This window comes from Schistocerca cancellata, chromosome 2 (assembly GCF_023864275.1).
Source record: "Schistocerca cancellata isolate TAMUIC-IGC-003103 chromosome 2, iqSchCanc2.1, whole genome shotgun sequence".
NCBI classification, from domain to species: domain Eukaryota; kingdom Metazoa; phylum Arthropoda; class Insecta; order Orthoptera; family Acrididae; genus Schistocerca; species Schistocerca cancellata.
In genome coordinates, this window is record NC_064627.1 from 908929030 (window position 1) to 908955614 (window position 26585).

Here is a 26585-nt window from a genome sequence, read left to right on the forward strand (position 1 = left end):
GATTTCAACTGGATTTTCAGGTTCATAGGGTGACATCAACGAATGTGCAGTGGAAGCGGTTGATTGTTCCAATTCTTCCAAAAGAACCTGCTGAATTTTTATCCCGGCTCTCAACTGAGCTGCTGGTGATAGTTTTCGCATTGCTGGCAGCAAACTCACTACAAGATGATAGCTGTCATCTTCCGTTTCTGATTTCGACATTTGTTGCTCAATTAGCTTCAACTTTTTTCTTCTCTATATTTAGCAACTCAGTGTTTGTCGATTTCTTGGATCTCTTGTTTTGGTTTGTGTGTAGTGTGGGTGAGGGAGGAGGCATCGAAACGCTACCCTCTGAACTAACAGACAGTCTTGAAGAGCTGGCATGGTTGGTTTCATCAGGTGAAACACACTCTCTCTCTGTAAGAGCTGGTGAAAATGCTACGTCGTCGTGTTGCTATGCTGTTCTATGAACATTAGTCTTCGTCTTCCGTGGCGTCATTATGTCAGTCAGGAAGGTCATTAGCTCGTACCACGGCCAATTGGATTGGAAAGGCGGCATGCCACCTTCGTCTCCTGAACGTTCAGCACGAGTTTTTTTGAGTTCAGAGCGGAAAGTGTCACGTAGGTACTTCCATTTATTCTTCAGTACCTCGCCTGAAAATATAGACGTGAAAATATGCGTCAATAATTAAGTACACTGTATACTTAATACATTTTTTGTCCTTAGCACATTAACTGCAAATCCTACGGAGATCCTACACATCCTTCAATTACTCTCATTTCATTCTTTTTCAGATATTTGTCGGTTGGGATGTCTTTCCATGCACTGTCACAGTCATTTCGGATGGGTCTAACTACAGTCGCACAATGTGTGCATGAAACGTGCGCCACAATATGTGAAATTCTGAGCCCCGTACACCTGCCTTCTCCTATTATACCACTGCTTCAAACCGCTGCAAAACACATGTATGCCAACTGGAATTTTCCGAATTGTGTGGGGGCCACTGATGGTAAGCATGTTCGGGTTAAATGTCCCCCTCATTCTGGGACAATGTATTACAATTACAAAAAATATTTTTTGCTTGCTTTACTAGCTGTAGCCGATGCTACCTGCAGATTAATAGCGGTTGACATTGGAGGCTATGGCAAGCAATCAGATGGTGGCACATTTAGAGCAAGTAACTTGTACAATAATATTTTGAACGAAACTGAAAACTGGCCTCCACCGAAAGAACTACCAGGTACTTCAGTAAAAGCCCCATTAGTGTTGGTTGGATATGAAGCCTTTCCACTTCTGGAAAACTTAATGCGCCCTTTCCCTGGACTGTCACTGACTGAGGAAGAGAGGTTATTTAACAGGAGGCTATCGAGGGCTAGAACGGTGGTGGAACGCATTTTCGGAATTATGGCCAGCAAGTGGCGTCTTCTCCGAAAGGAAATTGAAACTTCTGTAGAACATGCAGACATTATTATTCAGTGCATCTATCGACCAGGACATAACAGAACACAGTGCTTTAGCAGCATGCTTCCAAAATGTCAGAGCAAACAGAAGTGCTTCAAGAAGAGCGAGGAATGTCAGTGAGGCCTTCAAAAACTATGTCAACAGTCATTAATACAAACATATTTCATGTCGAAATTATCAAATACTGTAACTATTGTGAACGTCATTTCATTATCAAAATACTGTAATAGTATCTATACACAATTAAAATTAGAAAATAAACGAAGCTGTTTGTGGTACTTATTTCTTGGAGTCTTGTAGCTATTTATTTTACTTTTTTGTACTTACTGTCTGTTCCACAATCTTCAGCTATTTAATTCCATGCTTGACAAACAAAATCCCTATTGTGGTAATATTTATTTTTCTGGTCCCACAATACGGGACGTTCACGCACATTGCTAATTAGTCTTTCGACGACCATCGCAAGCAAGCAATTACTCCAGACGCAAGCGCAAACAAGCAATCGCTCCAAACACTCGTGCGAAACGCAAACTCGGTTGCGACTACAGCGGAGTCATCGCATCGCACCGCATTACATCGCTCGGCCCAGCTTGCAGTCTAAACGCGCACCGCTCTGTTGCCACTGTTAAACCAAGCCTGCCCGTTGTCACGCGATTACAGCGCTTCATCGCTCCGCTCGGCTCGGCATCGCATCGCGGGCAGTGTGAATTTAGCCTAACGTTTAAAGCACTACGATCTGCTCTAACAGTCATTGTGCTGGTTAAGAATCATGTCACGTCGCCGTTGTGTAACCCCAACCATGCTTTCGCAGTTCAACCCCCATTGGGAGGAATTGTATCTGTTCACAGAAAAAGATGGTGTTGCAAAATGTTTAGTATTGTCACAAAACGCTGAATTCTTTCAGGAAATTTAATTTGCAGCGACATTATATGTCGCACCACGCGAAAGACTACGGAAGTGGAAAATGTGATGGACCAGATCGTGCACAGGAAGTTATTAAACTTTAAAGGAAGCTACCTGAAGAAGATCTGGACGACGAAGAAAAATCAACTGAGGCAGCTCTCAGAGTGAGTTACAAAATTGCTTTGCTTTTAGCATAATCCCTGCGCCCTTTCACTGATGGCGATTTAATAAAAGAATGTTTGGTAGCTGCAGCGGAACGTATGTGTCCATCTCAGATTGACCAGTTTCGGATTGTGCCATTATCTAACATGACCATTATGCGTCGCATACAGGATATGGCAGAGGAAGTCCAGAGCCAGCTTGCAAATATCTGTAAAGATTTTATGGCGTATTCTCTAGCTCGGGACGAAAGTGTTGTTATCACTGGAACAGCGCAGCTTGCCATATTTATTAGAGGTGTTAATAGAGATCTTCAGGTGAGGGAAGAGCTCCTCGATGTAGTAGCCATGAAGAACACTACAACCGGAGGTGATATATTAAGTAGTGTTGAAGAAAGTGTTGAAAATATAGGATTGTCGTGGAATTCGTTAGTAGCAGTGTCTACAAACGGTGCACCAGCGATGACAGAGAAAATATCAGGTTTCGTTGCGCTGTTGAAGGAGAAAATGCAAAAACTGACCATGCCGAATGCAGGGAAAAAATCAGGGTTCGTTGCGCTGTTGAAGGAGAAAAAGCAAAAACTGACCGTGCTGAATGAAATAAGGGGCGTTCACTGTGTGATCCACCAGGAAAACTTATGTGCAAAGAGTATCACTCTAAAAAATGTGATGGTTGTTGTTGTTCGTACAACCAATTATATAAGGAAGCATGGACTACAACACAGGCAATTTAAAAGCTTTCTTGAGGGTGTAGAAAGCCAGTATGGTAGCCTGCCTTATTACAGCGAGGTCCGCTGGCTTAGTCGTGGCGAATTATTAAATCGATTTTTTTGCCTATTAGATGAGATAAATGTGTTCATAGAAATAAATAACAAGTGTGTTCCTGAATTGAAAGAGCCTTCATGGAAATGTGATCTCGCGTTCTAAGCAGATTTAACTAGCCATCTGAATGCTTTGAACATTTCACTACAAGGTAAAGATCTGCTAATTACTCATTTCATAGATCGAATACGAGCTTTTAAAATGAAATTGACACTTTGTGTGAGTCAGCTGGAAACAGGAAATCTAGCTCATTTTCCTAAATTATCATCCATGAAAGATGTTCACAAAGACTGTGAACGTCATTCACATAGTTTAGTTGCCTTTAAGGAAGAATTTGATCAACACTTTCAAGATCTGACAGCACTAGACAGAGATTTTGATCTGTTCGCCTCTCCATATTCAGCGAATATTGAAAAGATTCGTCCTGAGCTGCAACTAGAAATTATTGACCTGCAGTGTGACAGAGAATAGAGACAAATTTCAGAACAAGAAAAAATTTTGTAATTCTACAGACACTTCCCTCAGGATAGATTTCCTCGTTTGAACAAACTGGCGGCTACAATAATATCAATGTTCGGTTCCACGTATGTTTGTCAACAACTGTTCTCTGCAATGAAATGTAACAAGACGCGCCTGAGAAACGCATTGTCTGATCGAAATTTAAACTGCACGCTGCGCCTACAATGCACAAGAACAATTACTCCGAACATAAACGCAATTGTAAAGGACAAAAAGTACAAGATAACCGAGAATCCCACACTTCAGTGACACCTTTTATTGTGTAACAGTTCACAAATTAATACGAATGTAGAGGCATACACTAAGCTAATAAAATTATGTGGCACGTGTACATTCTCCTTTATTTGTTTCATTTGTCGCAGCAACAGTTCGTGAGTGATATCCCTCCAAGGTGGCCGCGGATTTACATTGACTGGCGGCAGCTATTGTGTGCCCCACGTGACTCTCCCCACTTTCCGCTCTGGTCCGGTAGTGGGGGTAGCGTGCTCGCGCTGCTCCGTGCTCGCGCCTTGCTGCTCACAGCTTGCTCCGCGAGCACGTATGTTGTGAAGCCCTGTCCTAGTGCAACTGATGTGGTGGATCCGCCCTCAGAGCAGGGTGAGTGGCGGGTGGTAACGCTTTTGCGTCGCTCGAAGTGGAGGGCCAATGTGGAGACAGGCAGCGTGGTCTCGTCCATTCACTCTGTCAGTGGACAGGTGGCCGCTCTTTCAGCAGAGTCCGAGCAGGCACACGGGGAGAGGGGTTTACTAGTTACCGGCAACGCCAACGTTAGGCGCGTTATGGAGCCCCTTAGCCAGATAGCGTTCAGAGCTGTAAAGAAAGCCAATGTGCACTCGGTAGGTCTGCTGGAGGGCCTCATCCGATATGTGGAGGCGGCCATGCCTGGGGCTATCCAGTGTGCAGGATGCAGTCATCTGCAAGTTGTGGCTCATGTCGGCTTCAACGACGCGTGTCGCATTGTTCTAAGGCCATCCTCAGTTCATACAGGCGGCTGGCGAAGATGGTGAAGACTAGTGGCTTCGGACGTGGGGCGCAAGCAGAGCTCGCAATTTTCAGCATTGTTTCCACAGTTGATCAGGGTCCTTTGTGTTGGAGCCGAGTGGAGGGCCACAACCACAAGCTTCGTCGACTCTGTAACGTTCTTGGCTGCAGATCTCTAGATCTGCGTTATAGTGTGGGGATTCGTAGGACTGCCCTTGATAGGTCAGGGGTGCACTACACAAAGGAAGCAGCTACTAGCGTAGCAGAGTACTTTGGAGTCCACATGAGGGTATTTTAGGACAGACAGTAGTTTGAGGTGCTCTGATAAACATTCGCCAGTCGGTTGACAACAAGAAAAGTTCGACGAAGTTCAGAATAAAGACACTTCCACCGTCAACATGTCATCAATAAATTGTCGAAGTATTCGTAATGAAGTTCCCGAATTTACTGCCCTGCAGGAAAGTTCTCACAATCACATTATTCTTTGGACCGAAAACTGGCTGAAATCCGAGGTGGAAAGCTCTGAGAACTACATCGAAAAGACAGATTAGAGGCCACAGGAGGTGGAGTGTTCACTGCTCTTGACAAAATTATTGTCTTTATTGCGATCTAATTTGAGTGTGATATTGAAGTTATCTGGTCGCGTGTAACAGGTGTAGGTGAGTCCAAGTAAATTGTTGGACGGTTTTGCTGGCCACCCTATTTCGCTGTGACAGTTGTAGAGTCATTCAAAGAAAGACTATGGCCACTAGCGTGTAAATACACAGATCATGGAGGCGACTTCAACCTACCAACTATAGACTGGGATGTCTATGGATTCATTGCCGGGGGTGGGGAGGTGGTGGGGGGGGGGGGGGTTAAACAGTCAGTCATGCGAAATACTTCTGAAAACTGTGTTGAGGAGCTAGCTCGGCAGCCCATTCGTAATGGAAATTATTAGATCTTGTAGCTACAAATGGGCCGCACTTTATCAACAATGTCAGTATAGAAACGTGGGTTAGCGATCATGATGTCATTACAGCAAATACTGTTACGAAAGCCAATAAATCAGTTAAGAAGGCTAGGAGGGGCAGCCTAGTGAGGTGTACATTCTGAACATGCGTAGGCCAGGTGCCCGATTTTCGTGTCCACTACTGGTCAGAACACGTGACAGCAAGCCAAGGTTTTCATGCAAGTGAAATCTCATTGCCCTACACGAAGCATCAAATGCGCTTCGCTACATAGTGTAGATGGAACGACTACCTGATGAGACTCATTCCTCATATCAAGAAATCACACGAAATCCTGAGCTGTTAGAACATAATTCATGCCTGCACACTCTCAGTACTGGGTAGGTCGTTAGGTCAGCCTAATCTCATTGGCAAAGTCACTGATACAGTAATCGGGAAATCTTATACAGAGTGACATGTCTCAGCATGTGCCTTAAAACAAATGACGTTCTGTTGGTCGAACTCAGGATCTGGACCAGGCATGAGCCTGAATAATGCATCTGTGTAGGCATGGTGACTAATAGGTTAGTATTCAGTGTGATAATTGTATAATGACAGGAACAGGGTCCACCACTGTAAGTGTTGCGTGATTCGGCTGGTAGTGACTACTGGGGGCGAACAAAGCCAGCAGGTATTTGTGATCAATCACCAGACGAAACTTCACGCCCTACAGATATGTATGCAACTTATGAACAGCTTGTACAACAGGAAGAGCCCCCTTTTCTATCAGACGATAGTTCTGCTGAGACGAGTTCAGATTCTTCGAGAGAAAACGTGACATGGTATTCGGATCTGTCTTAGTCCAGTTTTATTCATACTGCAAGGCATTAATGGTTTCCCTGAGGAGTACAGGACTAAGGAAAGTGCTGAGTGAGTGCCTGTTTAAGGGTGCAGAATGTCTTATTGTGCTCTGAAGACCAGATAAATTTAGCTCCCATCTTTTGCAGTGCATTTAGAGTATGCAAAAGTTGGGTTCTGTTAGTGATAAACCGGATACAGTACTTTTAGACTGTGAGCAGGAGGCATGTTGTCAATGCTTGTAGGTGCTGAAAAATAGGCAGAGTCTGAGCCTATATGTCTCTCGCATAGCCTAGACCCAGAGAACAGAGATTGGGAAACTTTGTGCATAGTCCATCGACATCTTAAGATCGAATCTCAGGGAAAACTAAGTGGATTTTTTCATTAACTGAGAAACTGAATTTGAGAAAACGAATAAGACAAAGATATCGTCAGTGTTTAATGAACTGATAACCAAGAAAGAAATTTCCAGAATTAAATTTTCACTCTGCTGCAGGGCGTGCGTTGATATGGAATCTTCTGGCAGATTGAAACTGTGTCCAGGACCTAAACTCGAACATAGCACCTTTGCCTTTCCCAGGCAGGGACTGTACCATCTGAACTACCCAACCACGACTCATGAGCCGTCCTCAATAAAGAAATTCGTCTGACTACACACTTATAAAAACTTCAGTCTGAAAAAATCATTTCTTATGTAAGTTATGACTACTATATGTTGTCACCCTCTTAGCAATTGGGTGAACCAAGTTCTGTAAAAAGTTAACAAAGGAGGCTGAATTTCTCGAATCCACTCGAAGAACTACAGTTTATCTAAACACGGGATTAGTCAACAGTTTGAGTGGCTTCTCCGATTAAGGATTAACTAAAGTTTGAATTTTATGCACTGTCAGACGGTCACATGACGTCTTTGTTTTCCGAGAAGTGCGACAGTTACGAATACTGCTAGTGTGTCCTCGTTTTCTACTACAGAAACAACCATCTTAGCTTAAGGCAAGAAAGTAACGAACCTCGGGAATTACGTAACACTGAATTCTGGCTACAGTTGCTTGATGGAGATTCTGCACTTAAACTACAGTGTGAGGAAGTTACTTGCCTCTTTTGCTCCACGGGAGCGCACATTCGTGACCTTGGTTGTTCACAAGAACTGTTCTTTACTCTAGCCTGCTTCCTTGCCTGACGTACCGTTTGTTTATCCCTCTCTGCCGTACAAAAGGCGGAAACCTTAGAGTATGTTTGTCAAGGTTCTGCAGTTTTTGAAGTGTATTCTAAGCTTTCTGCAATTCTAGGCTCTTCTTCCGAGGAAGGACCTAACTTCTTTGTCTGGAGCATACAGAATAACCTAGTCCGCGCAACCCGATCGATATACAAATTTCTGGATACTGCAGGTGACGGTCTTTCTCTTTATAGATCTGTTGCTTAATTTCGTGTTCGGATCTCTTAAGGAATTTCCTTTTAATAACATGTACATGTTCTTATTAGGTGTAACAGACAATTTTAACTTCTTGGCACCACTGATGTAATTCTTGAAGGAATGTTTTACACACTTCTTTCAGATTAATTTGGAACTCCCCTTCACAGAGACCGTCATGGTGCTGGCATGTGTCTACTCACACGAGCGCTTCATTGTCCCGCAGTTTTCCAAATACTAGGTCTAGTACGAGAACGCAGGGGACTTACACATCCCTATGGACAGCCTTTTGGAAAGTATTTGTAATGGTCTCTCCTGCTTCTCTGTTTTGACGGCGGTTCTAAAACAACTGCATACGCTGATAGGCAGTCCACGTCCTCTGGCGGTAAAAAAAGAGCTGACCACCATAAGTGATCGAAAGGGCTTTGCGATATCAACCATTATGACTGCAACACATTTATACAGCGCGTTTTCTTTGTGCCTTCCGCCCCATTTACAACGCCTTCTGTTGACTTCCCACTCCTGAACCACATATTGTTGGGACTTGATTTCATGAATAAATCTTTTCTCTCGTATCTACGGCATAGCAACTTTTCCAGCACTTTCCTTAAGATATCGAGAAGGCAAATTGGTCTGTTACAGGACTTTGAACCTTGGGGATCATTGTGTTCACCTTTTTCATCAAAAAATATCAGGATAATATTCAAGCCATTGGAGATTGTATTCTGTCGGGATGGAGAAGGTTCAAATGGTTCAAATAGCTCTGAGCACTACGCGACTTAACGTCTGAGGTCATCAGTCGCCTAGAACTTAGAACTAATTAAACCTAACTAACCTAAGGACATCACACACATCCATGCCCGAGGCAGGATTCGAACCTGCGACCGTAGCGGTGACGCGGTTCCAGACTGAAGCGCCTTTAACCGCACGGCCACACCGGCCGGCGATGGAGAAGGGATCTCGATGCTTTCATAGAGGAAGTGAGAGGTGCTGTTCAGCCGGAGGGCGACACTGCATTCGTTTTCATATTTTTAACGGTACCATAGCTTGCTGGCACCAAGCGAGGTGATCCAGGCGCAGGAAACAGTAGATAACAACAACCTGAGCAGCTGTCTCTGAGGACGGGGCTGCAATCAAAGGTAAAGTCGTGATTAATAAAATGGATGAAAGGCAATAGTGGAACGACACACTGCTGTTCTCACACATTTAACTCGGAAGTTACCACAAGTATCTGAATTTAATCGCAAAAGTCGTAGTAAGTATCGAAGCAAGGACAGGAAGGTGAATTAGTGAGAGAAGTGAAGCCGCGTGGCTGGTCAGTTAGTGCCACCTTTTTTTGGGAGAGAGAGAGAGAGAGAGAGAGAGAGAGAGAGAAAGAGAGAGGGAGAGGGAGAGAGAGAGAGGGAGAGGGAGAGAGAGAGAGAGGCCAGTTTCAAGCAGTGGTGCAACCACTTGGCCAGCTCATCTGGAAGCAGCGGAGCGTTTCCCAGATTCAGGACGAAAGCGTAAAGTGTAGGCTCTAACTTAGTCATTTTGGCAGTCAAAGCTGATGGATTCCCACACTGATACGTGGTTTCATTGATATAAGCACTCTATTAATAATTATAACACTTAAGATCACTGGATAAATAAAGCATAAGCGTGATCTGCTCTACCTGTGACGATTTATTCCACTGTGGCTTCTTATATCCAACAATTATTTGATGACTATCGATATAATAAATGTAGCTTTGTTATCACGCATTTTATTATTCTCGACTATGTCCCAGTGGCAACCTTTCAGATAATCTAATATGAGTGTGTAAGGTATGTACACTACTGGCCATTAAAATTGCTACACCAAGAAGAAATGCAGATGATAAACGGGTATTCATTGGACAAATGTATTATACTAGAACTGACATGTGATTACTTTTTCACGCAATTTGCGTGCATAGATCCTGAAAAATCAGTACCCAGAACAACTACCTCTGGCCATAATAACGGCCTTGATACACCTGGGCATTCAGTCAAACAGAGCTTGGATGGCGTGTACAGGTACAGCTGCCCATGCAGCTTCAACATGATACCACAGTTCATCAAGAGTAGTGACTGGCGTATTGTGACGAGCCAGTTGCTCGGCCACCATTGACCAGACGTTTTCAATTGGTGAGAGAACTGGAGAATGTGCTGGTCAGGGCAGCAGTCGAACATTTTCTTTATCCAGAAAAGCCCGTACAGGACCTGCAACATGCGGTCGTGCATTATCTTGCTGAAATGTAGGGTTTCGCAGGGATCGAATGAAGGGTAGAGCCAAAGGTCGTAACACATCTGAAATGTAACGTCCACTGTTGAAAGTGCCGTCAATGCGAACAAGAGGTAACCAAGACGTGTAAGCAATGTCACCCCATACCATCGCGCCGGGTATGGCGATGACGAATACACGCTTCCAATGTGCGTTCACCGCGATGTCGCCAAACACGGATGCGACCATCATCATGTTATAAACAGAACCTGGATTGATCCGAAAAAATGACGTTTTGCCATTCGTGCACCCAGGTTCGTCGTCGTCGAGTACACCATCGCAGGCGCTCCTGTCTGTGATGCAGCGTCAAGGTCTCCGAGCTGATGGTCCATTCCGTTGCAAACGTCGTCTAACTGTTCGTGCAGATGGTTGTTGTCTTGCAAACGTTCCCATCTGTTGACTCAGGGATCGAGATGTGGCTGCACGATCCATTACAGCCATGCGGATAAGATGTCTGTCATCTCGACTGCTAGTGATACGAGGCCGTTGGGATCCAGCACGGCGTTTCGTATTACCCTCCTGAACCCACCGATTCCATATTCTGCTAACAGTCATTGGATCTCGACCACGCAAGCAGCAATGTCGCGATACGATAAACCGCAATCGCGATAGGCTACAATCCGACCTTTATCAAAGTCGGAAACATGATGGTACGCATTTCTCCTCCTGACACGAGGCATCACAACAACGTTTCACCAGGCAACGCCGGTCAACTGCTGTTTGTGTATGAGAAATCGGTTGGAAACTTTCCTCATGACAGCACGTTGTAGGTGTCGCCACCGGCGCCAGCCTTGTGTGAATGCTCTGAAAAGCTAATCATTTGCATATCTCAGCATCTTCTTCCTGTCGGTTAAATTTCGCGTCTGTAGGTGTAGCAATTTTAGTGGCCAGTAGTGTAGCTTAATCTCCATAGTCGTATTATACTACAGGAGGACATATTCAGTTGTATGAGCGATTTTGGAACTAACTGACTGTGTCAACATTGAAATATACACTCTCTAATCAAAGGTGTCCGGATACCCTATGTAATACGAAACTGACCACTAGATGTCACGGGAGGTGGACCAACATGTATAAAAGGAGGCGGCGTCATTAGAAAAGCAATAACAGCAGAACGGGCCGCTCAGTGACTGGATACCTCATCAGTAACAAATCCATCAGGAAAATTCCAGCCGTTCCAGAGCTGCCGAAGGTAACTGTTGATGATGCGAATATGAAGTGGAAACGCGAAAGGAAGAATTACAGCTAAATTAAGACCAGGAAGACCTCACGGACAAGAACCGTCGAACATTGGGGAGGGTAGTTTTAAAAAATCGGGTGAAATTAGCGAAAGGAACCGCTTGTGCTATCAGCAGGCCAGTTAGTACAATGATTGTACGTAGAGAGTTAAAAATAAGGGCTACCATGGTCGAGGAGCTCCTCATAAACTACACATTTCTGTAGTCACTGCTAAGTGACATTTGAGATGTTGCAAAGAGCGACGCCATTGGACAGTCGGTGACTAAAAACGAGTGAATTGTAGTGATGCATTGCGGTATATTCTGTGGCAGTCCGATGGAAGAGAGAACTTACACATCACGTGTGGTGTCAACAGTGAAATACAGAGGAGGTGGTATTATGGTATCGGGGTGTTTTTCTTGATTAGAGTGTGGTTCTCTTATTGCGCTTAAGAAAATCCTAGATGCTGAAGGATACTAACACATTTTACAACATTGTGTGCTGCGTACGGTAGAGGAACAGCTCGCTCATGCTGATTGTATCAGCATTACAGTGCTCCATGTCATCTGTGAGGTAATGGCTTGTGGACAATAACATTCCTGAAATGGACTGGCCTGTTTAGAGTCCCAACCTGCACCCAGTAGAACACCTCTGGGTTGTTGTGATAACTCAGATTTTCTCAGCGTGACTGATTAACGTTTCGGATGAGTTAGAAAGTCGACTTTGCTCCAGCACTCATCGTCAAATATCATTAGCTTCTGTGGTTTCGTCTGTCGAGGAATAATGGGCTGTCATTCCTCTACAGATACTTCGCTGACAGGGTCCCCAACAGAACTAAAGATGTCGTAAAGGGTTATAAATGTCCACTAACAGTTGTCCAGACACTTCTAGTCAGATAGTGTACAAATGGTTCAAATGGCTCTGAGCACTATAGGACTTAACTGCTGTGGTCATCAGTTCCTTAGAACTACTTAAACCTAACTAACCTAAGGACATCACGCACATCCATGCCCGAGGCAGGATTCGAACCTGTGACCGTAGCGGTCGCGCGGTTCCAGACTGTAGCGCCTAGAACCGCTCGGCCACTCCGGCCGGCAAATAGTGTACAGGTGGCAACTGGCGCTACATACTAGCGGCACTTTTCATTTCGAGGCCGTTTGTGTGAACTTCCGTCGAATGTTCTCTTGGCCTGGTATGCTCAAGATTTAAGGTTTGAATAGCTTTCTGTAGCTTGCAGCTTGCAAATATTCACATGAAAATTGTTTTTCTCTGAAGCAGTTGTTAGAGGTACATGATACTGACATGTGTAACGAAAAAGTTTAATAAAAGACCATATATTTGTTCTGTAGTGGTTCTGTTCTTAATCAACAGATGAGTCTTCAAAATTCAAATGATGTTATAAATCGTCTTGCTGTGGCACTCTTTGAACGTGGTCTACGAATTTGGAAGTATTAGGGGGTATTACAAACATTTGAAAAAGTCTAGCATCACTTACTGTAATTTCCCTGCACAATCTGATTACACTAGAGCTCGTCTAAATTGGCCATTAAACAAGATAGTTTACCCGAAGCACGACAGAGAGATGTGTCGGCTTTAGGAAAAGAGCAGCTCGCTGAAACTGAAATTATCTAAGGATTCCATATTATCAACGTCTCACCATCATATTTCATTAATGTAGTGCATTCTGTATTATGTTTTAATCTGATGGACTTCAACGATTGTGCTGTATCAAACTGTTTTTCTATATTAACTTACTACAGGGTGCTGAGTAGCAACGTAGCTGCTGTCAGCACATCGTCATGTTACGAACTGAAATGAATGAAAAAAAATCGGGAAGGGCTGAATGGTGGGCACTGTGCCTGCCAGTGTTGTTTGTGGGATCACTATGCCCCGTCGACTTAAAAAGTAAAGTGTTGCTCAGTTCCAGATTTTAAAGCAGTGCCTTCCGTCGATCACTGTGTAACCGATGTGTTTGTTGTATGTTGGCCAAATTCTTTTGATGACCGGATTCGAAATATTTATCCGCAAACCAAGAACCAGTGCGCATTAGCCACCTCCGACGAGAAGTTGGGATAAGGCAGTACAAGGAAACGTAAAATTAAGACAAAATCAAACTGGCACAAAAGAATTAACCAATGTCGTAGCAATAATTTCAGAACTTTATGACGACAGCAATGGCACTGTTGGTCGTAAGTTAAGAGATTTTCATAGTCCATTTAACAAGTACACTACTGGCCATTAAAATTGCTACACCACGAAGATGACGTGCTACAGACGTGAAATTTAACCGACGGGAAGAAGATGCTGTGATATGCAAATGATTAGCTTTTCAGAGCATTCACACAAGGTTGGCGACACCTACAACGTGCTGACATGAGGAAAGTTTCCAACCGATTTCTCATACACAAACAGCAGTTGACCGGCGTTGCCTGGTGAAACGTTGTTGTGATGCCTCGTGTAAGGAGGAGAAATGCGTACCATCACGTTTCTGACTTTGATAAAGGTCGGATTGAAGCCTATAGCGATTGCGGTTTATCGTATCGCGACATTGCTGCTCGCGTTGGTCGAGATTCAATGACTGTTAGCAGAATATGAAATCGGTGGGTTCAGGATGGTAATACGGAACACCGTGCTGGAACCCCACGGCCTCCTTTCACTAGCAGTCGAAATGACAGGAATCTTGTCCGCATGGCTGTAACGGATCGTGCAGCCACATCTCGATCCCTGAGTCAACAGATGGGAACGTTTGCAAGACAATAACCATCTGCACGAACGGTTCGACGACGTTTACGGCAGCATGGACTATCAGCTCGGAGACCATGGCTGCGGTTACCCTTGACGCTGCATTACAGACAGGAGCGCCTGCGATGGTGTACTCGACGACGAATCTGGGTGCACGAATGGCAAAACGTCATTTTTTCGGATGAATCCAGGTCCTGTTTAGAACATGATGATGGTCGCATTCGTGTTTGGCGACATCGCGGTGAACGCACATTGGAAGCGTGTATTCGTCATCGCCATGCTGGCGTATCACTCGGCGTGATGGTATGGGGTGCCATTGGTTACACGTCTCGGTCACCTCTTGTTCCCATTGATGGCACTTTGAACAGTGGACGTTACATTTCAGATGTGTTACGACCTTTGGCTCTACCCTTCATTCGATCCCTGCGAAACCCTACATTTCAGCAGAATAATGCACGACCGCATGTTGCAGGTCCTGTACGGGCCTTTCTAGATACAGAAAATGTTCGACTGCTGCCCTGGCCAGCACATTCAACAGATCTCTCACCAAGTGAAAACGTCTGGTCAATGGTGACCGAGCAACTGCCTCGTCACAATACGCCAGTCACTACTCTTGATGAACTGTGGCATCGTGTTGAAGCTGCATGGGCAGCTGTAGCTGTACACGCCATCCAAGCTCTGTTTGACCCAATTCCCAGGCGTATCAAGGCCGTTATTACGGCTGAGGTGGTCGTTCTGGGTACTGATTTCTCAGGATCTATGCACGCAAATTGCGTGAAAATGTAATCACATGTCAGTTCTAGTATAATATATTTGTCCAATGAATACCCGTTTATCATCTGCATTTCTTCATGGTGTAGCAATTTTAATGGCCAGTAGTGTATTTATTATATTTAAGACATACAGCATACCGGCAAGAGACCGCTCAGAATGCCTGACAGGGCAAGGTAAGGTAAAGCCAGACCAGCCAGACCATCGGTCTGACTACAGCCCTTCTATCCACTGCGGTACTACGACGAGACGGAGGGGTGGGCGTCCCTAGGGTCCTCCCTCGCCCCGGCCGCCTTCTACCCTCAGGTCACTATAATGACGATAACCTTGATGTAACACATCGTCAGTGGCTACAGCTTCTCATTTCAGACGAACTGCGTGATTCGATATCTCACTGGAGTGCAAGGTCGCAAATTCAATCATTAGTAAGGCTCATTTCAAAATGTTGTGTTAACAATTGTGATAGGAAAAATATTAGCTGCTAGTGACTCACCAAGTGCATCAGGAGAGCGACAGAAAATGAATGTCTGGAAGGAGCAGAGTTTAGTTTTATATGAGCTTTGTGTATTACCCTTCACAAAATGGACATCTTCGACATTCAAAAATTGTTCAAAACAAACTGTTAACTTACACCAGGAACACCGAACGAAAAGCGGTGCGCCACAGTGATCATCAAGATGAAGGCGAATTCGTTGGGAGTTACAAATCGTGCAGGACGTTCAGTTAGGTATTCACTCTTAAAGAATGCATATAGAATCATATTGGTGTAATGCGTGATGAGAACTGATGGAATCTGATGGCATGCAATCGAATGCGTAACAGTCTGTTGTGGAGCTTATGGTGAAACTGGCTTGCCTTAAAGGCATTAAAGGCGTAGCTGCAGATAGTGAGATAATATGTTTTATAGGCACAGAAAAAACAACCAAACAGACATCCAGAAGCTGAATTGGTCCAGTAGTTCCAGAGGGTATGAACTGCAATTCACACACTTTTCGGGAAGGATATTTTGCTCTAAAGGAGTACGATTTTTACACACAGACCACGAATCGAGCAAAAGAAAATTATTTTGACCAGCTGTTGGCCAAAAGCAGCACTCATACCATAGTCGTAGTTCTCTTACACTCATTTTCACACTCTTGCTTGCTGTGACATAAATATTCCCTACTGTCCTTGCAAGACCACGCACACATGAAAGAATCGAAGGCAGCAGGGCATCTCCAACTTCTCGCAGCACAATAAATAACTTCCCAGCCAATTTACCATCCAGTCGGCATAATTGTATACGAATGTGTTAAGGCATTGATGTTCGTTGATCTTGTTACAACTTTCTGTACCTCTAATTTCCAGGGTTCCTTTAATTTGCATTTCCTCTTCAAATCCCGGGCGGTCGGAGTTGAAAGCAAATTCCATGCTGAACGATGCGATAAATTTGTTTGTCTCATCTACAAATTTTCAGCCCTATTCCGTAGTTTGCTCTGTATCGTTAAATTGACGTTTTGGGTGAAATTCCGTTATTTTACATCTTCCAATTCTGTAGCACTGTTTGAAATTATGCAGCCATTCTGTGCATCCTTTGAAATCACTGTAATATATGTCGTGCGCATTTTGATGAATATAACGTAGTAGGTCACTACCATGCGCATCTGTAAACTGTATCTAACACCCTTGAAATCCACAAACACCAGTTTCTGTAACAAGTGTACCTTGTCCTCCCTTGAATATCCGTAGTTTTTCTTATGCATTACACGTCATATTGCTGTGGACTTATTCGACATCTGTTCATAACTGTTTTTTTTCTTTTTTGAAACTGTGCTGTGGATGATCTTTTATGTATGTAATTATGTTTAGTATCCTCCACTCCGACAACAATTGTCATTTACTACGTTTTACTGTAGATGAGATTTGTGGCTTCCTGTCCGACAAGGACGATGAACTACATGACTCGACAGCTGTTTCAATATCGCTTTCGGTTGTTAAGCACCTATCGTCATCATTGTAAACCTCATGTACGGTGTCCGCTTGTCCGCACAGTCGAGCGTGTACGACACCATACATTCCACTGACTGATCTTGCAGTAACGCTAATATTTCATCTGCCATTTCTTTCTCCTGTGCGAAATTCCTTGGGTTTCTTTATGACTAAACATCAACTTCGACAGCAGTTGTCGTAGACATAATGCAATGTTTGTTTTGCCTATCGTTGCCATTGCTCTGATTTGTATCAGCACTACTAGCATTGTAGCACTGTTGTCAATTACTCGTCGACTAACCAGTTCAACTACGCTCCGTAGCCTCATGCTGTGCTCACCATTGCATACCTGCAGACCCGCTCCCTGTTGCCGTAAACGGCCATTATTGTGGCTACATGGTAGACTTATCAATTGAAGACGCATTCTGATCATCGCCAGCTCTTACTATGTCTTACATGTTTAGTTTGACATCGGATTATTTTAAGGTATGTATGGCTGGTATACATTGCTGTTAATCATTTAAACGCATTTTATCTTACTCATGTAGCACCTTTTTTAACCTTCGTTCGCATCTATTTTTCAATTGTTTTCATTAAATATGTGGTGGCTTTTTACTCTCCAATATCAATTCTGTACTTACGGTTTTTTCATTGCTTGTAACGTATTATGATCGCACGATCTACTATAGCACTCGACAGAGGCCAAGTAACGTACTACGTTGAGACGTTTATCTCTCTCGTGGAGCTGCTCTGTCTGCGCAGTTTACTGTACACAGCATGCCGTGGCTGTTCGCATACTTCCGCCAGGTAGTCGGCAAAATGTTTGTGATCATTGTTTCTGGATTTGGTCCTTCGACAACCGGACCACTTTATCATTATTTTGGCACAATGCAGAGAGAATTTAGCATAATACTGCTGTCAGTGTGAGTTGCTTATTTCATTCGTTAAGATGCTGTTGCTTTAGCTAATTTTCTGTTTTATTTAACTTCGGGCAACCTGGAGATGTTCTAACAAAGAAACTAATCGTAACACAATAAAAGTATAATTGTACAGCTGATGTAGGTTTGATTAATCACTAAGTACGAGTACCTTTTTTGGAACCGATGGATGACAATCCATCCAAAGGACATCACAGATCTGTAGTGACCACCTCATTGTGGGGAGCAGACTAACCTATGACTGAAAATATATGGAACACTCTAGATCAAAATACAGAAGCTCTAATACGGCCATCAGGAATCACTGGTAATCTCTGGAGAACACTTCGCTAGCAAAGGAAGGCGCTATCTCTGGTCATGCTGGATGAGCTGATGTAAAGTACAAGGGATGTTCTGTAAGTAATGCAACATGTTTTTTTCTGAAAGTTTGTTTTATTGAGGATTCTAATACACAATATTATTCCCTACTCCTCTGGCTGCAAAATCCTATTTTTAAACATAATCTCTGTTCAATGCGACTGTCTCACACCATCTAACTGGGGGGACCTGTATGCTGTGAGGTAATGGGCGAGTTGTGGCGCCCTGGAAATATTCTATGTTCATTGTTGGGGCGGCCGCACAGGACGCTCGTCAAAGCCGCGGCCCAGCAGCAACCGCGCGGTGCCGAACGTAAGCTGAGCATGAGGGGAGCCCCTGCGTGTGGCCCATTGAGCACATGGCTGGAAATTCCTTGGTGATGCTGTGTCGATGAAAGAGACTTGTGCATCGGGAGGGCCAAAGATGGCGGACTTTGTGGAACCTTAATGGTAGACATTTCACAGTTCATATAGAAATTAATAGTAGCCAGAGGAATCATGATACCTCAAAAAGAAACATGTACATTACTATTATTTGCACGATTCTGATGGAATAATCAGATTTTCAATATCTTTATTAGTTTAAAGTTTAATATCTGACTGTAAATTATACAAGTAACACCCAGCAACGAATTTCCAAAATCTAAACGCTTCATCCGATTTTCTCGATCGACTAGTCTTTAGCAAGCTGTAAGTGTAATTGTAATAAATTGGTATAAATCACAGGCATTTAACTTGAATAGTACATGAGTTATTGGAGGTCAAAGTGGCCGATTACTATCGATCGCGTCAGGCCATAAGTACTCCACAGTTACACGAAAAAACGATAGCAGCATGCTTATAAATATATTTATTTATCTGTTTCTTTGTTAATATCCGATATATGCTATTCATGAAGAAATTGGTTAAATATTTACTGTGTTTTAGAAAGCACAGAGACATTAGGCTGCTGGCCACCTTTTGCTGCTATTCCTTTGATATATTTTATTTAATTTTTTTATGTATTTAATAATGTGTGTTAGAGCGTGTTTATGGTCCAGCCGTAGGAATATTTATTTAATTTCAAGTTATGTAAATGTAACTCCAGTATTTCGTATGTGTTTCATTATGTTTACGAATGTGCGTTGGCTTGAAGACATGGGGGGAGCGCTTTAGCCAATCACAGCGCTCGTGAATCGGGAGACTGGATGGAAGTAGGAGAAGGGCACAGCACAGGACAAGTGAGGTGCTGGACATGACGGCGCCTCGGACGCACGGAAAGACTTGGAGAGTGGAGTGATTTGCACGTGGTCGCGAGAGATAGAAATACTTCGGAGTGCCGACGGGTGCACTTGTGAGATATCCGTGGCTTCTGCAAGTGAAGACGTAGTGTGCGTTTAGAAGTGAATATCTCGCGAGCTGTGTTGTTGTTCATAACTAATTACGTGCAGTAGGAATCTCTTCTTTCCCTGTTATTCAAGTTACATTTTATTTAATTGCTGGACCATCGACACCAGTAAGTGTTTTGCAGAAATACACCACATTCTCAAAAGTACTTCTGCTATCGTACTCATCATTTAAGGTCGTTAAGATAGTACCTGCAGATTTTATGTAATTGGAATCTTTCATTTATAAATTTCTACGCTACATTCGCAATTGCCGAGTGATAGGAACCTTCGACCATTCGATTCATGTGTATATTCGTATTATATACTGTAGACTCAGCAGTATTTGGCTTGTAATGCGGCATCTACGTATCCCAGCCCCTAGACACCGAAACCAGTCAAAACTTTTAATATTTCAACTCTGAGTCGGAGGGTACGTAGTTCAGGGCCACACCACCACACTCATCATTTCATTTTATTATTTTGATAAGCCCGCAATGCCCGCATGGTACCACTCTACTGGGCGACATCGGAGCCAACGTCTTGCTTTGTCGATAACCTACCCATCATACACGTACTGTTCTCCGTGGAGTACATCTTTCATTGCGCCAAAGAGATGGAAATCGGAAGATATGAGATCCGGGCTACAGGGAGGATAATGATGAACAGTTCAATGAAGTTTAGTGAGCTCCTCTCTGCTACACAGACATGTATGAGGCCGTGCATTGTCACAGAGAAGTTCGTTTGCATTTTTGTGGCACGTGTCAAATCTGCAGGAGATACAGCTGTGGGCGGCCAGTCGGCACGCGGGAGATTGGACAGGTTTGCGCGACCTTGTTGCGATGATGACAGACGCCTCGCCAAACAACCTACCGTGTTTTGTTCGCTGCCAGGTCTCTGTAGACATTCTGCAAGCGTCTATGAATACTTGAGATACTCCGGTTTTCCGCCAAAAGGAACTCAATGACAGCTAACTGCTTGGAACGCGTCTACACTACAGACGCCATTTTGAAGGCCACGTATAGCGTCGCAACCTATCGGAACTTCATGAAACTATAGGGCATGAAGAGGGAATATGCCATGATGTCCCACAACAAATTCCGTATTTTTTCAATCGAAATTGGCCGAGAAAAAATGCGTGACATTACTTATTAAATTCCCCTCGTATTTGGAGATGTTACGTTCCCTGTATCACTTTTTTCGAAGGCATCAAACTCCGAATTGACGTTTTGTATGCCACTGTCAGTGAATACAACACGTATTAATTTCCACTCACGCTTAATGGTCGGTTTTCCAGTATATCTAGTCTCCAGAATGAGATTTTCACTCTGCAGCGGAGTGTGCGCTGATATGAAACTTTATATCTAGTCTCTTTGTGACTGTATCACGTGTCACTATATTGCTAGGGCACCATTCAGTGTAAACACGACTATCGTACCTAAATCTCTGAGCACTATGGGACTTAACATCTGAGGTCATCAGTCCCCTAGAACTTAGAACTACTTAAACCTAGCTAACCTAAGGACATCACACACATCCATGCCCGAGGCAGGATTCGAACCTGCGACCGTAGCGGTCGCGCGGTTCCAGACTGAAGCGCCTAGAACCGCTCGGCCACATCGGCCGGCGTGGCGAGTTCAACGTGCCGGTGAACGCTCAGAAATGATGCGACTTGTGCATACGGTACGTGGGCCCCAACGTGGTATACGTGATCGTAACACGCTCCAATGGCAGTCGTCGGCTGCATCTGGCTCTTAGATCACGCTCTTAACGAAATGGACGAGCGCAGAATTGCCATATTAGCACTGTTAAAATGTACTTTTTGCTCCCTTGTCCATATGCTAATTAGGTTGATCTGTCTGTAGTATACAAAAATAAAAAGTTCTATATCCGTGAAAATATTGTAAGGTAAAAAGGAAAGTACCATATCCGGTCAGTGAGGACATCGGCTTATAAAAGTTCCATTACAAACAGTGCAATACAAATTTACAATAGTTCTTCACATAAGATAAAAATTATTTCATCATGCTCACTTTTTAGTAAAACCCTAAGGTCATTCTTACTTGATTACAATGCATGTCCAGCAGCAGAATATCTACATGTGAGTTGCAAACTTAAAGGGACAAAAGGGCAAAATATCTTACTGCAAGTAGTGTAAGGTGTCCTGTAGATTAAGCCAATAGAACAAACTCACCTCTCAGAAAGAACGCACTTATATTTACATAACATTGAATATTATAGTATATTCTCGTATTAAACTAATAAGAAGGTATCAGAACCTGTTAAAAACGCGAAGATTAGAAAAAAAAAGATTGGTGCAGTTGGACGGGAAGCACCATCACTTCAGAATTTCGTTACGAAACTTGCGCTACACAACGGCGGATGATAAGAGACAAAAATGTTACTATTTGCAGAATACTTTAATTGTAGTTACATTACTAATAGAGATTTAATAATAACAAATTGCACCGTGAACAATGCGCTGTTAATGAATTCTCAACATGCTGTTGATTTCAAATGGGATACTCCTATAATACGCCAGTTACAGTAATTCTTTTACACGAATATGTCGTTTCTCGTCATTTTATCACAACGAATGACACAATTAACGGAGGGTTTTCGAGAGCTCTGCAGTTTGTTTGTGCTCAGAAACGGCATATATACTTACGGGCTTCAACTGGGAGCCAATATGGCGCCTCACAACTCTGTACCGAAGGGAGATGGCGCGCATGTGACGTAGATGGCGTCCTGCACACCTCATTGGACTACGTTCAAAAGCACGTTCAGAATATCTGACATGCTAGATTTTGCTCTGCACGTTCGTAAAGATTCCCCAAAGTGCTGTTTCCACGCTTTGACGTCAGAAACTCGGCACGCTCAACGCTCAACGTTCGGATGCACAGCCCCTGTGCCTACGGCTTAACATTGTTTCGTAGACCTCGAGGATCTCTCGACTTACTGCCAAGACTGTACGATGCAGCACTGATGGACAGAAAAGGCCCGGCCGCAGTTCTTACCGACTCCGTACTTGGCGTGGTAGTAGGCCTTGGTGAAGTCGTCGCAGTCGGTGAGCACGACCTTGCGGCCGAAGCAGTTGATGCAGGCGCCGATGGCCAGGTCGGAGTCGCGGTAGAAGTTCTGCGGCCGGGCGGCGGCGCAGCCGAGGGCGTCGGCCACGTAGCGGTAGTTGGTCGGCCCCTCGCCCTTGCCCGCGCTCGACAGCACGTTCAGCAGCGTCAGCGGAGACTCCGACCCCACCGGCGGCAGCGCCTCGAACGTCTTCACACCACACAGTTTGCTTCTACCGCTTACTCACCTACTTGGTTCACTATTAATCACGCACATGCAAAAGCGGCACAGTAACTAAAAAAATAGATCAGTAAGTCACAAATCACACTCCTCAAAATTTAACAGCTTATGTGAGGTATGGGTGACTGGAATTCGTTAGTAGGAAAAGGGAGAGAAGGAAACGTAGTAGATGAATATGGACTGGGGCTAAGAAATGAAAGAGGAAGCCGCCTGGTAGAATTTTGCACAGAGCACAACTTAATCATAGCTAACACTTGGTTCAAGAATCATAAAAGAAGGTTGTATACATGGAAGAAGCCTGGAGATACTGACAGATTTCAGATAGATTATATAATGGTAAGACAGAGATTTAGGAACCAGGTTTTAAATTGTAAGACATTTCCAGGGACAGATGTGGACTCTGACCACAATCTATTGGTTATGAACTGTAGATTAAAACTGAAGAAACTGCAAAAAAGTGAGAATTTAAGGATGTGGGACCTGGATAAACTGAAAGAACCAGAGGTTGTACAGAGTTTCAGGGAGAGCGTAAGGGAACAATTGACAGGAATGGGGGAAAGAAATACAGTAGAAGAAGAATGGGTAGCTCTGAGGGATGAAGTAGTGAAGGCAGCAGAGGATCAAGTAGGTAAAAAGACGAGGGCTAGTAGAAATCCTTGGGTAACAGAAGAAATATTGAATTTAACTGATGAAAAGAGAAAATATAAAAATGCAGTAAATGAAGCAGGCAAAAAGGAATACAAACGTCTCAAAAATGAGATCGACAGGAAGTGCAAAGTGGCTAAGCAGGGATGGCTAGAGGATAAATGTAAGGATGTAGAGGCTTATCTCACTAGGGGTAAGATAGATACTGCCTACAGGAAAATTAAAGAGACCTTTGGAGAAAAGAGAACCACTTGTATGAATATCAAGAGCTCAGATGGAAGCCCAGTTCTAAGCAAAGAAGGGAAAGCAGAAAGGTGGAAGGAGTATATAGAGGGTCTATACAAGGGCGATGTACTTGAGGACAATATTATGGAAATGGAAGAGGATGTAGATGAAGATGAAATGGGAGATATGATACTGCGTGAAGAGTTTGACAGAGCACTGAAAGACCTGAGTCGAAACAAGGCCCCGGGAGTAGACCACATTCCATTAGAACTACTGACGGCCTTTTGAGAGCCAGTCCTGACAAAACTCTACCATCTGGTGAGCAAGATGTATGAGACAGGCGAAATACCCTCAGACTTCAAGAAGAATATAATAATTCCAATCCCAAAGAAAGCAGGTGTTGACAGATGAGAAAATTCCCGAACTATCGGTTTAATAAGTCACGGCTGCAAAATACTAACGCGAATTCTTTACAGACGAATGGAAAAACTAGCAGAAGCTGACCTTTGGGAAGATCAGTTTGGATTCCGTAGGAATATTGGAACACGTGAGGCAATACTGACCCTTCGACTTATCTTAGAAGCTAGATTAAGGAAAGGCAAACCTACGTTTCTAGCATTTGTAGACTTAGAGAAAGCTTTTGACAATGTTGATTGGAATGCTCTCTTTCAAATTCTGAAGGTGGCAGGGGTAAAATACAGGGAGCGAAAGGCTATTTACAATTTGTATAGAAACGAAATGGCAGTTATAAGAGTTGAGGGGCATGAAAGGGAAGCAGTGGTTGCGAAAGGAGTGAGACAGGGTTGTAGCCTATCCCCGATGTTATTCAATCTGTATATTGAGCGAGCAGTGAAGGAAACAAAAGAAAAATTCGGAGTAGGTATTAAAATCCACGGAGAAGAAATAAAAACTTTGAGGTTCGCTGATGACATTGTAATTCTGTCAGAGACAGCAAAGGACTTGGAAGAGCAGTTGAATGGAATGGATAATGTCTTGAAGGGAGGATATACGATGAACATCAACAATAGCAAAACGAGGATAATGGAATGTAGTCGAATTAAGTCGGGTGATGTTGAGGGTATTAGATTAGGAAATGAGACACTTAAAGTAGTAAAGGAGTTTTGCTGTTTGGGAAGCAAAATAACTGATGATGGTCGAAGTAGAGAGGATATAAAATGTAGACTGGCAATGGCAAGGAAAGCGTTTCTGATGAAGAGAAATTTGTTAACATCGAGTATAGATTTAAGTGTCACGAAGTCGTTTCTGAAAGTATTTGTATGGAGTTTAGCCATGTATGGAAGTGAAACATGGACGATAAATAGTTTAGACAAGAAGAGAATAGAAGCTTTCGAAATGTGGTGCTACAGAATAATGCTGAAGATTAGATGGGTAGATCACGTAACTAATGAGAAGGTGTTGAACAGGATTGGGGAGAAGAGATGTTTGTGGCACAACTTGACTAGAAGAAGGGATCGGTTGGTAGGACATGTTCTGAGGCATCAAGGGATCACCAATTTAGTATTGGAGGGCAGCGTGGAGGGAAAAAATCGTAGAGGGAGACCAAGAGATGAATACACCAAGCAGATTCAGAAGGATGTAGGTTGCAGTAGGTACTGGGAGATGAAGAAGCTTGCACAGGATAGAGTAGCATGGAGAGCTGCATCAAACCAGTCTCAGGACTGAAGACCACAACAACAACATGTGAGGTATGCACAATGTTTCTCTGACCTGGTGTTCACCGTGGAACGAATTAACCTTAATAAGATATCTCACTCTGAGTAACAAGGAGCCACAGCGGACAAAATATTATTTACCTCGTTAACAGAGCACACTGGTCGCGGAGCGTTGTAGATGGTATAGATCTGTAACCAGACTGCCTTAACGCCTCTGCCACTAACATAGGTAATGCACTGAAGAAAGAAATGAAGATTGCAGTTTAAGGGTAACAGGAAATAAAAATCCATTGAAATAAGGAATTCTTTTTTAAAAATGAAGAACAAACCGCCTTTAGTCACAAGTTGCGTTTATTTACTGCACTGTGCATTTCGAGCCCTGGAGGCTCATCTTCAGGTGCTTTTTAGTGATTTACATCAGGTTTTTTAGTTGTTTGCCTGTTGATATTACATTTTTGTGTTACAACATGGTATATTGTAGATATAAGTTTAACAGCGTTAATAATATGAAACTAACTTACAGTTTAACATTGTATGATGTCTGCTTCTGTTGTGCAGTTGGTACACATAATACACATCTTTAATTTTGCAGTACATACTGGGATATATACATTGTCACACACTTTTTCGCACATTGTAGTAGCAGAACGTAAACATGCCAAAGATTCTCGTTCATATAGATGTTCTACTTCTAAATATAATCGATTTTCTTGTTTCACAGTAGATAATATGATATAGTATTACTAGTACACAGGTATTATTAAAATAATTATTTGGCACCATGTTGTAGGTTGTCAGCTGTTTGTATTATTATAGATCTGATTCCTCAGGAAAAAATAAATTTTTAAAGGTGTAGAAAAAATTGTGGCTGTTAAACTGTGTTTGTTCACTCAACAAGTTTTCGGAATATTTTTCTTTGTGTAGCATTATTTCTAACTGTTCTAGTAGATTAAGTTTTTTACTGTTGGGTTATGTATGAAGTACAGTTAGGCTGTTGTGGATGTCGTCAAGTCTGTGTTTATTAACATACATGTGGTTAGCTATGGTAGATTTTTCAAAACGGTTTAGTCGAA

General features: G+C 43.2%; 1 protein-coding gene across 1 annotated transcript in view; it reads right to left on the reverse strand.

Annotated features, from left to right (window-relative positions):
* The window catches only part of LOC126159831 (EF-hand domain-containing family member C2-like), a 256876-nt gene that overhangs the window by 108334 nt on the left and 121957 nt on the right, over positions 1-26585 (reverse strand). The window contains exon 6 of the mRNA XM_049916645.1: positions 22678-22939. Coding sequence (XP_049772602.1) covers positions 22678-22939 — 262 coding nt within the window. The remainder of the gene's footprint in view (positions 1-22677; positions 22940-26585) is intronic.